Genomic DNA, 17,152 nt, shown 5'->3' with positions numbered 1-17,152 from the left:
AGTAAGAAACTATGTTAGTAAGAAACTGTTCTGCCTTCAAAGAGTTTACAATCTAGCAGAAACATCAAATATACATACCAAAACAGACACACAAAAAACTTTTAAATAATTCCAAGAAGAGACAATAAATGGAAATATTTTCAGGAACTAGTTTGAGCTTTATAAATAATGGGAAAATTTTTGATCAGGAGAAGGGTAAAGGTGGTCCATGGAGGAAGAACTCTAGCTGATATTCAAAATCTTGTATTTATCTCAGATTCTCTATCACATGCCCATAGTTCCAACTGCAGACCTCTTCCATTCTCCTCATACTCAAGCTCCTTTCCTTTTGTCTCACAGGAAGGTGCACTTTAGTCCTTTTAATTCCTAATGACCACTAATTTTTTTTAAAAAGTATGTTTTGAGCTGAGGACTCCTGGGTGGCTCAGTCGGTTAAGCGTCTGAGAAGCGTCTCAGAAGTCTGATCTGTTGTCAAATGATAAAACACTCTCCCATTTCCCTCTACAATTACCAGTCATTTTAGCCCAAGGGCCTATAAGGGAAATTCACACCTTCCAACCTGATCAGTGTAATTTATTTATCAACAGCATTTACAGCAAAATTATGACAACCCTGTCTTCTCCCAAATGTTATTTGAAGTAAGAGGCAATGATACAAAACTAGTGCCTATCTGCTATCCCAGATTCTATATAATTAGGATTGTTTTCTTTTAGAAAACTGACACCCTCCACATTTCAATTTTTCCTCAGGGTTCTCTCATTTCTCAAGTAGCATTTGCAATGCTTGATACTTTTGGCTTACCAACAGTTTCCTGGTTTAAGATGACTGATTCCCACCTTCAGATAAATTTGATTCCTTTGCTTGTATACCATTGTGTACTAACAGCTTGTCTTCACATAATGTCACTGTATTCTCAAATTACATTCATTTGGTCACCCCAAGAGGTCTTAATGGGTTTCCCAGGCACCAGCTGTGACATAATTTGTCTTCCTGGCAGTTAATACTGCCTAAGTGTTCCCTGGGCCTTCCCGTTTGTTCCAAAGTACAGGTAATTTTTTTTTCTTTTGGCAGGAACTCAGTGGCAACTGCTGCATATATTATGAACACATGCCGTCAAAAGGAAAAAATTCTCCACAGAAAAGAAGGTATATGAGAAAATTAAATGACTGGCTATCTAAAAACTGTTAGGAAAACTTTCTACCTCAGATAAGCATCTAGCATAACATATTCAAGAAAAAATAGGGCTTAGCTTTAATACTGCTGGCACATGGGAGAGGATAAACTAAAAGAAGAGAACTAAAAATACTGAAATGACTAGTTAGGTGTATATCTGATTTTGGCATTTACTGAATGGCACTACTACTACGAAGTAACACAGCAGAATGTCATTAAGCCATAAGCATACACACTATTAACATTTAGTTTTAGTCACATCTAAAGTGAAATCATGCCCTCTGCCCATTATCACTACCATCTGCAAAACTAGTTGACTTCATCAATAAGGAAGTTGACCTGTGCTTTTAACCACAGCTTTGCAAAAAGGTTCCACACTTAAAATTATCCATGGGGGTTTAGCCTTACTCCTCAAGAAAAATCCTCTAGAAAATGTAGCTATCTTAAGAAGATGATAGTGATTATTGTCCTGTCAGTATTTTACATGAAAGTGAGTATAATAAATTCTAATTTCACAGAGGACTAAAAAAACTCACATAAAATTTTCCATAGTATTGGAAATTACCTTTTCAATAAAGAAAAAAATACAAAATACCCACAAAATAATTTCATTTTTTTAAAAAAAGTATTTTATTTTAAAACGTTTATTCCAAATGTTTATATCATTAATATATTAATCCTGTTTAATATTAAAACTGACAGCTGACCGGGGCACCTTGGTGGGTCACTTAGTTAACCCTCTGACTCTTGATCAGGCTATGATCCCAGGGTTGTGGTTTCAAGCCCCATGTCAGCCTCTATGCTTGGCAAAGAGTCTGAGCTTCTCCCTCTCCCTATGCTCCTCACTCTGCTCTCTAAAATTAAAAAACAAACAAACAAACAAACAAACAAACCAAAAAACCTGACAGCTGATCTATTAGGTTATATACAAACATCAATAATGAAGAATCACCTAATAATTTTTCCAATTATTTCTACTGTGTACTATATTTAAATTCCAAAATAAAACTATTTAGAATTTCTAATAATAAATTAGAAAAATTTAAATATATTTACTATATTTAAATAAATATATTTAAAATGTATATAAATTTAAATATATATATTAAATATATATATAAATATATATTAAATAAATGTATTTCTCTTGATCTCTAAATATCAATCTCAGAAAATATAACTGGTCAGGGAAATTTCTCCAATAAAGGGAACTAGAGCAATTAATTCTTCACAATGAATTATGCTCATCTCTAAAATAATATTTCCCCAAATTATTATATAATCAACTTTCCCATTAATCTATTATATGGATAGTGTTTCAAAGTAAAGCTAAAGTAGCGTTCAAAGTAACGCTGTGCCTAAAGTAATGAAGTAACTTAAAGAATAATCGCTAGTGGACACCATTTCAGAATATAACCATATTGGCACATTCTAAGAACAGCTATCATAGTAAACTTATGAAGTAGAATCAATGGAAAGAAGCTCTGTATCTAATTAATAATTTAAAAGAATTAAGAGTTAGTAGTATGTGGTGGAAAAGAGTTCCAAAGTAGCAGCTACAGGTGGTTCTGTAACTCCAGAACTGGGTAAATCTCAACTAAAGAGCCTTAAATAAAACTGATCCCAAAATCACTTCAGAGACAAAGAACTAAGTCTAAGGACAACTGAAAAAAAAAGAAAACCACCAGAAAGAGTAACATACAAAAAGTATGTTCCTAGAGAATACGAACTACAGATATTTAGCTGTATTTGTATTTTATGACATTGAAATAGGTTAAGTGATAAGTAATGGGTGTATATACAAACTACCATCGCCTTCCAGATTATTTATTTATTTATTTAAGATTTTATTCGTTTATTTGGCAGGGAGAGCACAAGCAGGGGGGAGCGACAGGCAGAGGGGCAGGGAGCCTGATGTGGGGCTCGATATCAGGACCCTGGGATCATGACCTGTGCCTGAAGACAGATGCTTAACTGACTGAGCCACCCGCGAGCCCCAGCCTACCAAATTATTTTAAAAGCAGTCTTTAAATTTCTCTATAAATATTTTTTTACGGAAATACCTTGGTAAATTAAAAAAAAAAAAAAAAAGAAAATCAGACAAAAATGTTTAGATTTTTCTCATCATAAAATTACAACATGCTGTTAAACATAATAAATTCTTAAATTTTTAAAACTAATATGAACTATTAAAATAAGCTTTCAAAAATATTGTGGATGATAACCAAACACCGCATCATTTTCTCTTTCAGAATTAAAATGCTTATACAGAATCAGAAGCTGAGGGTACGTAACAGCAGTTATAGATTGTAAGCATGTTCTTTCCCTACTCCAAGTTTATCCTCCCTGTAAAGCCCACATACATTAACTGATCTGGCTCCCCATTCTACTCTAACAACTCCAGAATCCTTTATTAAAATCAATCTATAACCAAATAAAGTTTTGTCTGGCTTGATCTTGGCAGTCCTCAAAGCTGGTTCTCAAAAAAATTTAAAGACTGCAATGTAACATTATTAGCCCAAGTGGTTTCTATTAAGTCTTTTGCCAAACTTATCATCCCTCATCACTGACACATTTATCTTAATAACCACTAGTGGAGAAGATCAATCCAGCCACCTCTCTAACTCTCCACTATTTTTTTTTTAAGATTTTATTCATTTATTTGACAAAGACACAGAGAGAGAGAGAACACAAGCGGGGGGAGTGGGAGAGGGAGTAGACTACCCGCGGAGCAGGCAGTGTGATGCAGTTTGATCCCAGGACCCTGAGATCATGACCTGAGCCAAAGGCAAACACTCAACAACTGAGCCACAGAGGTGCCCCTGGTTTCTCTTCAGATTGTATAAGTCCATCCCCTTTTACTAACTCTTCACTATTAACTACTTAGGCCTAGTGTCTTTGAGCATGGGAGATCTAAGAATGGGAATCATGCTGTGTATGTATACCACATCCTCTTTATCCATTCATTTACTGAAAGTACAGCACAGGGAATATAGTCACTAATGTTATAATGTATGGTGACAGTGACAACACTTATCACGGTGGCTCTGAGTAGAAATGAAATTGTTGAGGGATGCTTAGGTGGCTTACTTGGTTAAGCATCTGCCTTCAGGCTAAGGTCATGATCCCAGGGTCCTGGGATGGAGTCCCAAATTGGGCTTCCTGCTGAGCAGGGAGCCTGCCTCCTCTCTACCTGCCGCTCCCCCTGCTTGTGCTTTCTCTTTCTCTCAAATAAAGAAATAAAATCTTAAAAAAAAAAAAAAAACACACACACACACACACACAACCAACCAGAATTGTTAAATCATGATACTGTTGAAAACGTACACCTGAAACTAATAACATTATATGCCAACGATATACTTCAACAGTAAAAATTAAAAATAAGTTAAAGAAAAGGGAACCACAAAGCCAGGCAGAATGAACCACCTCAATGCATTCAAGGTGACTCAGCATCTTTTTCTTAATGTCTATGGTCTTTCATTCTCTCATCATTCCAACTCATCCTTTTGACCACCCAGGAACAATTTTACCTTCTTGGAAGAGCATCATTTTCTCCTGAAGAAGACTGATACAGAATGAAAAGTTCCAGCCCTAACAATGTGAATATTTAGTAGCCCCATTCAGTTTTATCTCTTTCCAGTCTATAGCAGAGGTAGTCTTCCAAGGCCAGTAGTTTCTTACCTACTCTAGGATACTTACTCAAACTCTCAGGAAACTAGCCTCATCAATTACTACCACCTAGTGACACCCCCACTAAAATCTTTTCTGCCTTTCTGTCCTTAGCATATCTTTGTGCTCAAGTCTATAACATCTTAAAAAAATAAATAAATACATTAAAGCTGACTTCCAATTAGCAACTTCCTCTAGCTACTATCATCTTCCCCTCCCAGGCAAATTTTTTGAAAGTGTGGCTACAGTTGCTACTCCCAGTACCACAATTCTCAACTGCTGCTTCTCAAAATACTGTAATTTGATTTGCAATACTATCACTCCACTGCAATTGCTTGTTGTTTCTAGTAATCTTGCAACTGCCAAATCCAATGGTCAATTCTCAGTCTTTGTTTTATTCAATCTCTCTGTAGCATCTGGCAATATGAATCACTCTTTCTTTGCTGAAATACTACACTGAAATACTTTGCTCCCAACACAACAATCAGGAACCTTGTTCCATTTTATATCCTCTTTCTAAGGCTTAAACTATTATCCACAAGCTAAATATACCCAAATTCTTACTGCTAGCCAAGATTAGCATGAACACTAGCCCTGCAATTCAGCTATCTATATGTGTCTATGTCCACACCATATATACTGCAAACTCATATTCAGAAACAGATTTCATAAATAGCCTCAGTTTTCGCCCTGCCAAAATAGAGAATTATGCCTATGTCCGCCCACTCTATGAAAAAAAATCAGGAAAAATATGAAATAATAGAAACAATTGCTTGAGTAACATGAAAGAATTTAAAATTCTTTCTAGGTGGTTGGAGGAAGGGAAAGGCCACAGGATATCTGCTCCAAACTCAGAGTTAACAGCATCCTAGTGACTTTCTCTCAACCTGCAAAAAACCTCAGTATCTTTAAGTTAAAATTAATATTGTATTGGCATCGGTAATGAGTCTCAGAGCTTAAGTTCCTCAGGATTCCTCTCACTAATGACCACTTAAGGCCTGGAATAAGGCTACTTAAATTATGATGATTTTTATAATTTCTGACTGACTCAAAAAGTACATGCTATATTCAAGACACAATGTTAACTCCTATGGGAGATACAAAAAGAAGATTCAGTTCCTGCCCTCAGTAAATTCGTTATCTAATTGGGATATACTAAATTCACCCAAATACTATGAAAGCCTTCAAGTACAATCAGTGGTATTACCAAAAAACTCCCATTTAAAATAATAAATACTATACTTTCAGAATTTCTTAGGAATAAAAAAAAGGAAACAAAAAACTACAGTCAGTTAATCCAAAAGAGAAATATAGTTTATACTCCCAATTTCAATGTCACTGATAAAATACACAAGTTTTATATATTACTACAAAGAAGGTGCTGCAAAAAGCAAGATTCTTCCTACTTTAACAATTACCTTTACTTGGAACTGATTTTTTCACTGAGGCTACATGATCTTCAGAGATTGCAAGACGCCTCAATACATCAGCCAAAGCTGCCTTTAGCACAGTGATTTCATCTTCTTGTTGCTGAACTCGTAACTCAAGAGCTGAGAGGCGATCCTGAACATCAGATGTACTTGCAGCAGAAATACTATCATCTACAAAATGAAGAAAATAAGGATATTTTAAAATGAACTGTTTAAGAAAGAATTTAACAACAAATAAGATCTATTTATGTGAGTCTTACAAAAGACAAATATCCGTGGGAACCCACCATTTTTATAGATTAACTTCTGCAAATATTTTCACAGCTATTTGAATGAATTAAAAATAGTAAAAGTTAATACATCTGACACATAATTAAAATTGTGAAAATCTTCCCCATGATCAAATTTTCCCTATTATTATACTATCACCTTAACTGGTTTTTTTGTCAAAACATTCTCTAAATGTATCACTTTGGAGACTTCTGAAAACTTGTAAGACAGTAAACTATCCAAAGCATTTTTTTTTTTTTAAAGATTTATTTGAAAGCAAGCCTGCACCAGCAAGCGGGGGTGAGGAGGGCAAAGGGAGAGAATCTTCGAGCAAACTCCTTGCTGAACATGGAGCCCGAATCAGGGCTGGATCTCATGACCCATGAGGTCATGACCTGGGTTGAACCCAAGAGTGAGACGCTCAACGAACTGAACCACCGAAGCACCCAGCCAAAACATCCTTGTTAATCACCACATCATGAAAATAAAAAAGGAGTACAAATCACTTCAGTTTTGCTTTATGTATCAGATCGGGAGCCATTCACCTTCAGTATCAATGATCAGAAAACACTCTTTATTTCAGTCTTTATTATTGTACTTCCAAAGTGTCACAAAATACTGCTATATATTCTTGCTGTTCTTTCTTACCCACTAATGTGCCAACCTCTTGGGGGGAAAAAAATTGTTGTTTCTGTAGAGTACCCAGCTAATATTTAGTTGCCTTAGGTATGTAACAACAACAACAAAAAGAGTAAATAAAGTTTAGCTACATAGCAATTACATAGCTACATAGCAATTACAAACCACTTCCAAAGCTATGTAACTTTAGAATACACTGTTGGGTCAGTCAGAACCTAAAAATATAAAAATTTCAATTGTTGGCTAATTCACTACAAGCAAGAGAATTCAGAGGGGAATTCAGATTCTTACATAAGAATGGTCTGGACCAAAGTGACATAAACTGGAATAGGCATTCACACAATAAGACACAGTGTGCCATTTTTCTCATATTGAGATAATGTGCTCCATCTTCTTAAAAAGACAATTTAACTTAGAATTAAAAGGAAAAAAAAAAAAACTTTAGCATTTAAAAAACAAAGCTATCACCATTTATTATGGATCAGTAAACAATATTCACATTTAAGATCATATATGCCTACAAATCTCTCAAGCGTACATATGTACTCTCTTCTGCCTTTAGAATTGTTTCATGACAATCTTTGAGAAGTATTGATATAGAAGAAAAATGATCTTCAATTTAGACTTTAACAACTAGTTGTATAATCTCAGGCAAATTATTTTACTTCTCTGAACTTCAATTACTTCATCTTTAAGCAGGTTATGATGTAGCTGCCTAGGACACATCTGATATCTAATAAACGTTAAGATACAACAGAAGAGTACAAAAGTTATGATTTGAAAGAAGTGGACAAATGCAAAATTGCTGCTGGAAGTTTTAACACTTCTGTTAAAGTTTCAAGTAAATTTGTACATTATAATAAAGTTGATTACTTGATAAGTTCCTTTTAAAAAAGTTATAATTTGAGAGCTTTGGGTGCATTTTTTACATAAAATACCATTCTGTCAAACTCTCTGTTGCTTAAGTAAGAACAATTCCATTTTGAACTTTAGAAATTTTAATATTTGAGGTCTTTTTTGTTTCCATAGTAGCCCAGCTAAAGTCTAGCTGAGCCACACTCTTTGTAAGCTGTGTTGTATTATGTCACTATTATTACTTTTTTAAGACTTACTTATTTGGGGAGGGGGAGAGTATAGGGAAGGGCGCAGGGATGGGGCGAGCAAAGCGAGAGGAAGAATCCCAAGCTGACTCCATGCTGAGTGTAGAACCTGACATGGAGCTCAATCTCATGACTCTGAGCTCATGACTGAGCCAAAACCAAGAGTCAGATGCTTAACCAACCAAGCCACCAAGGCATTCTTATGTCACTATTACTTTTGTCTGCCCCGAATGCTTTCGTATATTCCTCCTTCTAGTGGGAAGTACAGCAGCTCTTCTCTTTTTGTGGAACTCCACCATTTTCTTAAGTCCCATTAGGGCCATCAATGATGACTCGTTATCCCCTCTACCACTCTACACTATTAATAGGTTGGACCATACAAAATGGCTTTAGTTGGTAAAAAATATGACTATCAGCAATTTCATATGGTTTAAACTAATTACCTACAGGAGTGGTTGTGAGATATGAGAGAGGTCAAATGGAATTCTCCCAAATTTCCCCAAAAGGAAATTGTGGCCCACCTCTCTTTGTGGTTTGCTACCTATAAGGACAAAGACCTAGAGCCATTAGTGATAGAGCTCTGACTGCGCTGAGATCTAGTTCTAATCTCTGAAGTCCTGGACCTTCAATTCTCAGAGATGCTCTAATAATACTCCTCCTAGCTAATTATATAACTTTTTTGCAAACCATTTTTTATAACCCAGAAGTCCTGATGAAGTCAGTAAATTATATGGGCATGTCATTCTACACTATTCTCAATTTCTGAAGGATGAGTTATATATTTAAATTACAGTCAGAAGGGAGTCTGAGTGGCTTAGCCAGATGGAAGTCGGCCTTCTGTTGGGGTCATGATCTTGGGATAATGGGACTGAGCTCCATATTCGGTTCTGTGCTTGGCAGGAAGTCTGCTTCTCCCTCTCCCTCTGTCCCTCCACCTTGTATGTGCTCGCTCTCTCTCGCTCTATCTCAAATAAATAAAAACTTAAAAAAATAAATTACAATCACAAATAAAATATGTGATTTTTATAAACACATGATCTTCTTAATTACTTTGGGAAGGTAACAGAGCTTGCTGGAAAGATTATCAGACTATAATGCCAAGGTTATAGCCCTGCATTTTACTACTGGCATGGTTACTGTTTTTACTTTGGTCAAGTCACTTAACTTTCCTAAACCTATATTTTACTTTTTAAATTTTTTCAGAAGATTTATTTCAGAGAGAGAGAGAGAGAGAGCGCGCAAGCACAAGCAGGGGAAAGCTGGAGGGGGCAGAATGAGAGGGGGGGAAGAATGAGAGGGGAGGCAGACTCCCTGCTGAGTGTGGAGCCTAATGCAAAGCTCAATCTCATGACCCAGAGATAATGACCTCAATTCAAACCAAGAGCCAGATGCTTAACCAACTACGCCACCCAGGTGCTCCAATGACTGAGGTTTTTATTACATGAAACTTGGATAGTTACATGAAAGGTGGTTCAGCTTATAAAAATCCTACCACAACCCGCTAGATACTGTGGTAAAACACAAGGACAATTTTTCAAAGGGCAAAATAAATACAAGGTTAACTATTAACAATGTCCTGCATTTATACTATATCTTTCATACTTATTACCATATCCCCCTCCTCACACTATCTATATTTTATATTTAAGGAAATAGCTTGGGAAGTTAAACAGCTTCTTGCCCAAGGTCACCAAATCAGTACTGATACCCGAGACTCAAACACATGACTCTTGACTTAAATTTAAGTGCCCTTTACTCTATTTCATGCTGCATTCTTTAATAATCACAGGAGGACCAAAAACCTTTTTTCCCCACAAAGTACTAAAGGAGTTTAAACTATTAAGTGACATAATCAGGTTTTTGTTTTGAAAAGGTAGTTTTTGTTTCTGTGGGAGAATGGGCTGGAAAAGAGTAATAGTAAATATAAGACCAGGCAGGAGGCTACTGTAGTAACCCATGTGAAAGGTAATGGTGGCCTGGGATAGGGTTAGGGTGTCTGGGTGTCTCAGTTTGTCCAAGACAAGTATGTCCATTATATTAGCATAAACATTATCACGGTGCTCCTTCTTGCACTCTCAACCTTCCCCCTCTGATGATCTATTACAGGGTCAGCAGCAGTGGAGATACAAAGGAACACAGCAGTTGATCCCCACAGTTCCTTATAACTCCAAAATTCTATAGCCCCTTCCTATCTAAAATCTTGGCTCTTCACCTTTTCAGGAGCAAGAGATTCTCTTGCTCCTGAATCCAACAAAAGCAATGGAAGAATAATTCAAGAACCCTGCTGTTAAACGGCTTCCGCTTCCGTAAAATCTGTTTGCTACTTGGCAGCTCTGTGACTGGTTTCCTCATGTGTAATTTCTTCATGCTAATTAGTACTTATCTTAGGCTTGAGGTTGTTAGATAAGATAATACACAGTAGAGCCCTACAGTGAGGGTTCATTGAGTTTCTATCTTGTATAGTGATGTTCTTTACTACACTGTTTACTACTGCCACAAAACTGGAAATGACCTAAAGTCCATGGATGTGGTTAGTAAGCTATGATACATTCACATCGAAGAAAGTTAAAAACAATGAGGTAGGTATATAAACTAAAAACTGAGAGCTCTACAAGACAACTTAAGTCAAGTAACCAAACTGCAAAACAATACATACTGAATAATATATTCAAATACACACATGTGCCAACATACTTCTTAAAAAAAAAAGCAAGCTATTTAAATATGTTAATAATGTACATACAGAAAAAAAGTCTAGGAGGGTATACATCAAATCGGTGATTGCATTGTTTCTAAGAAAGTGAGATTAGAAAGACTGGAGTAAAAAGTAATCTTTTCTTTTCACGTACTTCCATATTATCTGAAATTCACCATAAAAATGTATTATATGTTACTTAATCTTAAGTTAAAATTCAAAGCTTGATTTCTTAAACCAAGTTTCCTCCAGATACAGTGTTCCAATTTTATTAAAAAAAAAAAAAAAAAAAAAAAAAAAAAAACAGGGACGCCTGGGTGGCTCAGTTGGTTAAGCAGCTGCCTTCGGCTCAGGTCATGATCCCAGCATCCTGGGATCGAGTCCCACATCGGGCTCCTTGCTCTGCAGGGAGCCTGCTTCTCCCTCTCCCTCTGACTCTGCCTTCCACTCTGTCTGCCTGTGCTCGCTCTCTCTCTGACAAATAAATAAATAAAATCTTAAAAAAAAAAAAAAAACACAACACAAAGCTAGAATATAAGGCAGTTAACTTAAATTTGCATCCATTGATTACTAAGGCTAGAAAAGACTATCTTAAAGACCAAAAACTCCTCCTGCCATTTTATAGATAAATAAACTAGGACTCTGGGTAATCAAGCGAGTTATTCCTGGTCACACAGCAAAGGGGTTAGAGTTCCTCCCTCAGATGACTCTCTAGAATCTATCGCTGTTCTACTTTGAAAACTTTTTTTTTTTCTCACCCAATCTCTAATGCACTACACTCTTGTTCACAAAATATATCTGTTCAGTAAATAGAATATATATCTACTTTCTGGGAGCCTTTGGCCTTTTCTTTTTCTTGGAGAGAAAAGGGGTGGGGGGAGAAAAGATGAAGAGGAGGGAAGGGCAGAAGGAGGGGACAGAATCTTCAGCAGGCGCCATGCCCAGCAGCCGGCTAATCTCCCAACCCTGAGATCATGACCTGAAGCGAACTCCAGAATAGTATGCTTAATTTACTGAGCCACCTAGGGACCCCTGTGGGAGCTTTTTACACTCCCTTTTCCTAATCCAAGCATATTAGCTCTTTTTCCTTGTATCACAGTAGTCTCTCATGTCTTTGCTTCTTCTCAAAACAGTTTCTAGCCTTGAAAGCTAAAATATGAACTACAGGGACGCCTGGGTGGCTCAGTGGTTTAAGCCTCTGCCTTTGGCTTGGGTCATGATCTCAGGGTCCTGGGATCGAGCCCCACATCGGGCTCTCTGCTCGGCAGGGAGCCTGCTTCCCCCTCTCTCTCTGCCTGCCTCTCTGTCTACTTGTGATCTCTCTCTATCAAATAAATAAATAAAAATCTTTAAAAAAAAATAAAATATGAACTACAAATGAACTCTCAAGGGTTGTTAAACTCACTGTGGGGTCAGCGGTTGAGGGAGGTGAATGGAGAGAGAAAGAAGGTCCATTAGCTTACTCTATTTATCGACATAATTAAGTCTCTTTTATTAGAGCTGCAACCAAAGTTATACGTAACTAAGTAAACTTCAATATTCCATACTAGAATTTAGACCTACAACAACAACTGTTCATTATGCTTTTACTATAATGAATTAGTTAATTTGGCTTCTGAGCTGTTAAATATATTACTTTTCCAGAGGTAAGTATATTTTATTCTAAATATCCAAAAGTTGGCAATGCAGCATCACATCAGAATAAGACAGGCCTATAAATTCTAGCACCTTTTCAGTGCCAATGATTTTGTGTAAATCTTTCTAAAATAAAATACTTTCTTGCTTTCCTAACAAGGGCATACAGTCATAATTTAGCCACTTTTAGATGACTCAATCTTCCTTGAGAATATTAATTATTTTGTGCTGTAAGCATTATGATAGAATGATGACCTAGAGACTACTATATTTCTAATTAAATAATTGAAAGTACTACATTTTCAAATTTCTAGTCTTTCTTGCTACCTTTTCTGCTTCCCTCTTTGTAGTCAGGATTAAGTATGCCTGTCTATAACAACACTCATTCCCAATCTAATTTCCTATATTATGGACTCTTGGATAACCAAGCTTTTTGAACTGTTTATAAAAAGAGAAAATAATCTATGAAATTAGGACTTATATTATTGAAAAAAATGTTTTATTAGATATGTATATTACATACATATACATTATGTATGATTTATACAATCTAAACAGAAAGGAAAAAACAAGGCAGCCTCAAGCCTAATATTAGTGTCATTGGAGCCCCAGAGGAAAAGTGAGAACAGGGTTCTAGATGGGGGGAGGGCGGGAGTGAAGAAATAATTGCTCAACTTCCCAAGTTAAACTAAAATTTATAAATTCATTAAAATTAAGTATATTTTGAAGTCTCTATCTCCACCATACACAAAAATCAAATCCAAGTAGATTAAAGAATTTAAAGCAAAATTATAAAACCTCCAGAAAGAAAGAGAGAATATCTTCATATCATGGAAGTAGAAGGGAGGATCCTAAATGAGACACAGAAAGGATTACCATAGAAGTAAAGACTGATACTTATCTACATTAGAATTCAGTACATATGCTTACTAAGACACAGTAAAGAGAAAAAGCAATTTAAAAACTGGAAAAAGATAGTTTTAACATCTGTAATTGGTAAAAGATTAGTATCTTGAATAATTCCTAAAAATCGATACGACATAAAATCCTACAGTAAAGACCTTGACTAAGCATCTCAAAGGAAAAGGAACAAATGGCCAATTAACATACAAAATGAGGCTCAATCACCTCATTATTTATTTAAGAAAATTAAAACCATATTAAATACTGTTCTATACTCACCAAACTGGCAAAACATTGAAAACATGACAATATCAAGTGTTCCCAAGGATACGGAGTAATGTGAACTCCTACATTATGGCAGGAGGTAGGTACACCTGGTTTCAGTGACTTTGAGGGGAAAACCCAACTATGGAATCACCTGATAAAACTAAAGATGCACTCATCTTATGACCCAGCAATTCCACTCCTCAATGTATATATCCTACCCTACGGCAGGGCTAGCAAATGTTTTCTACAGAGCTATACAGTAAACATTCTAGGCTTTGCAGACCATACAGCCTCTGCAGGAACTACTCAGATCTGCCTCTGAAATACATAAACAGCTATAGATGAATATGTAAATGACTGGGTATGGCTATGTCCCAATAAAACTTTATTTACAAAAGAGCTTGTCAGCCAGGTATTCCCAATCCCTGCCCCTGCACTCATACACCAAGAGACATGTTCAAGAATGCTTACAACAGTATAGTTCAAATAAGAAACAAACTGGGAAAAACCTAAATGTTCATCAACTATAAAATGGGTAAATAAACTGTGATACAAACATTCGACAGCATATTAGAGTGGTAAACTATGGCCATGTGCAACATCATGTATGAATCTCAGGAATATACTGGTAAGTATCAAAAGCAAGTCAGACAAAAAGTAAATATTATATCATTTAGAATAAAATTATAAAGCAATAGAGTAAAAAAAACAAAATTCATGACAACAGTTACTTCTGATGATATAGGGCAAGGGATAGTACAAGGAGGAATCCACAGATAATATAACATCTGTGTCATAAAAACAATCAAAACATATATTGTGTTATACTTTGGTGGGGGGTAGGGGGAGTCAAGTGGTTTTCTCTTCTTCTTCTTCTTTTTTTTTTTTTTTTCCTCTTCTGAAAAGAACTCTGGGGATGAGGATATCATAGTTAGGTTCCTCACTTCATTTTCTAGAAAACAATGAAACCAATCTTTGCAAATTAAACTCCGAAACAGATAAAAAGTAGGCATGTACTTCTGAAAAAATGAGGTCTTATGTCTTAAAAACAACTAAAATCAGATGGCTTTTATGATAGCTTTGAGAGCTAACGGTAGGACTCTTAGCTGTTACCTATAAATCTTTGGGGAGAAAAATAGCCCATTTCAGAAAAGTATACTTTTCAATACACAATACTCTCCAAAGAACAAAACTCTGATTTCCTTTGCTAAAGCACTTCTGTTAAGACACTGGCAGGCCTTATTGGGTAGGAAGATAATGCAGATTAGATTACAGGAGGTAGTAAGAATGAAGAAACATGAGAAAACAGTAACAATACCATGCACTGTCAATAACTTAAAAAATTATTTGGCACTAGCTTAAAGGACTACCAGTAGGCAACTTTGTTTAAATAAATGGTTGCACTATGGTATACCACATAGCTCTTAAAAAGAATGATGTATATTTGCAACCATAAACAAGTTTACTAAGAGTGACAACATACTGTGAAGAGAAAAAAATTACAAGGCAAACAATTATAGTATATTCTGTGTAGAGCTGTATATCCATAGGTATACATGTACATAAGAGACTATAGGTATATCACTGAGAAGCAGGATTTATGAGGATTTTTTGCTACCTTACTCTTTTAGATGGATTTTCTGCAGATATACAGAAAATTCTGTATAAACAGAATTTAAATTATTTTATCAGTTAAAAAAAAGCAAAGCTAATTTAGGCTGTGATATAAACCTATTTTGTAAATTTTCAATGCAAATTTGGTTATTTGTAGATTTTTATGCATAGTGAATGAAAGCATTTTGTAAAAGTATGAATATAGTGATATTCAAAAAGAATAGTCTCATGCTAATAAAAGAAAAAAAATCGATATAATATATTTGAAAGACCTGGTCTTTAAACATGATTTATTCAAAACACAAAACACAATTAAAAATGACATACTACGTTAGTAAATTTGTATCAGAAGGGATTTTTTTTTAAAGATTTTTATTTATTATTTGACAGAGATCACAAGTAGGCAGAGAGGCAGGCAGAGAGAGAGGAAGAAGCAGGCTCCCTGCTGAGCAGAGAGCCTGTTGTGGGGCTCGATCCCAGAACCCTGAGATCATGACCTGAGCCGAAGGCAGAGGCTTTAACCCACTGAGCTACCCAGGCACCCCTATCAGAAGGGATTGATTGATTGATTGATTGATTTTTTAAAGATTTTATTTATTTATTTGACAGAGAGAGATCACAAGTAGGCAGAGAGATAGAAAGAGGAGGAAGCAGGCTCCCCGCTGAGCAGAGAGCCCCAGAACCCTGAGATCATGACCTGAGCCGAACGGCTTAACCCACTAAGCCACCCAGGCGCCCCCAGAAGGGATTTAAATGACTTAAATATTTTTTTGTTTTGTTCTCAATTGGAATTGTTGTCTTCAAATATTACTGTATAAAGACAGAAATATTTAAGGACTACAGTCAAGAATCAAGCACTACGGATTCTACAATAGCTAAAATTTATTTGTGGAAATAAACCAAAGAATATATTCAGAAAAACACAGCGACCATTAGGAAGATTTATTTATGCAGGAAACAAAGTTTCCTATTTATCACAATCTACTTCCAAAAATCACACTTTTCTCTCCAACAGGTTTTAATAAGACATTTCGACTATTAAAAGCTAGGCTAATTTATTTTGTTAGTAAATGACAATATTAATTACTTCCAGTTAACAATATTATATGAAAATGAGAGTTCGCCTTCAATAAAATAACACAAATAATGTTGTTGACTTATTTTGCATTTTTAAAACTGTGGGTTTTTTTCATTGTAATACAGTCTTACTAAAAAGTCATCTATTAGCATAAATTAAAAGAGAAACTGTGTTAAGTAAAAAAATGAAAAACATTTTTGCTGCAGTACTCTGAGCATGGTAGCTGGTCCCAAGGAAGGGCTTTACTTCACTGTATCACCAGGATTCATTCACAATTAAAATGGCTCCCCTCTCCAAACTTTTTACTTAATTTAACATGAAGAATTAAAAACAGATAATTCTGCTTCTGATGAAATTTTTTGGTTAGACTTCATAGAAGCAAATGTCAAGCTTAATTACACAATTTATGATTTGCTATTATTTTAGAGAGGCATTTTTGGATTATTTTCCATTAAAAGCTGCTGTTTTAATTTTTTTCCCTCAAGAAATATATAATGGCCATCCTTTCCGGAGGTGGGGGGAGGCAGGGAAAGAACAAGTTGAGCAAAGCCTACTCTGCCCTCACAATAGGATTTATATTTGTTTATACAGTGGGTTCAGTCTTAAATACTTTATGAAGGTTATGTAGGCAAATATTTATGCCACTATTAACACATATATTTAAAGAGAGGAGGCA

The 17,152-nt window shown here is 35.6% G+C and overlaps 1 protein-coding gene across 5 annotated transcripts in view; it reads right to left on the bottom strand.

Annotated features, from left to right (window-relative positions):
- EML4 (EMAP like 4) overlaps nt 1-17,152 on the bottom strand; it is a 155,958-nt gene that overhangs the window by 79,711 nt on the left and 59,095 nt on the right. For all 5 annotated transcript variants that reach the window (XM_082743281.1, XM_082743280.1, XM_082743282.1 and 2 more), the window contains exon 2: nt 6,264-6,446. In XM_082743281.1, coding sequence (XP_082599407.1) covers nt 6,264-6,446 — 183 coding nt within the window. The remainder of the gene's footprint in view (nt 1-6,263; nt 6,447-17,152) is intronic.

Source organism: Mustela nivalis (assembly GCF_964662115.1).
Source record: "Mustela nivalis genome assembly, chromosome: 8".
NCBI classification, from domain to species: domain Eukaryota; kingdom Metazoa; phylum Chordata; class Mammalia; order Carnivora; family Mustelidae; genus Mustela; species Mustela nivalis.
The sequence above is the reverse complement of the archived record's forward strand: the minus strand, read 5'-3'. Positions and strand labels throughout refer to the sequence as shown.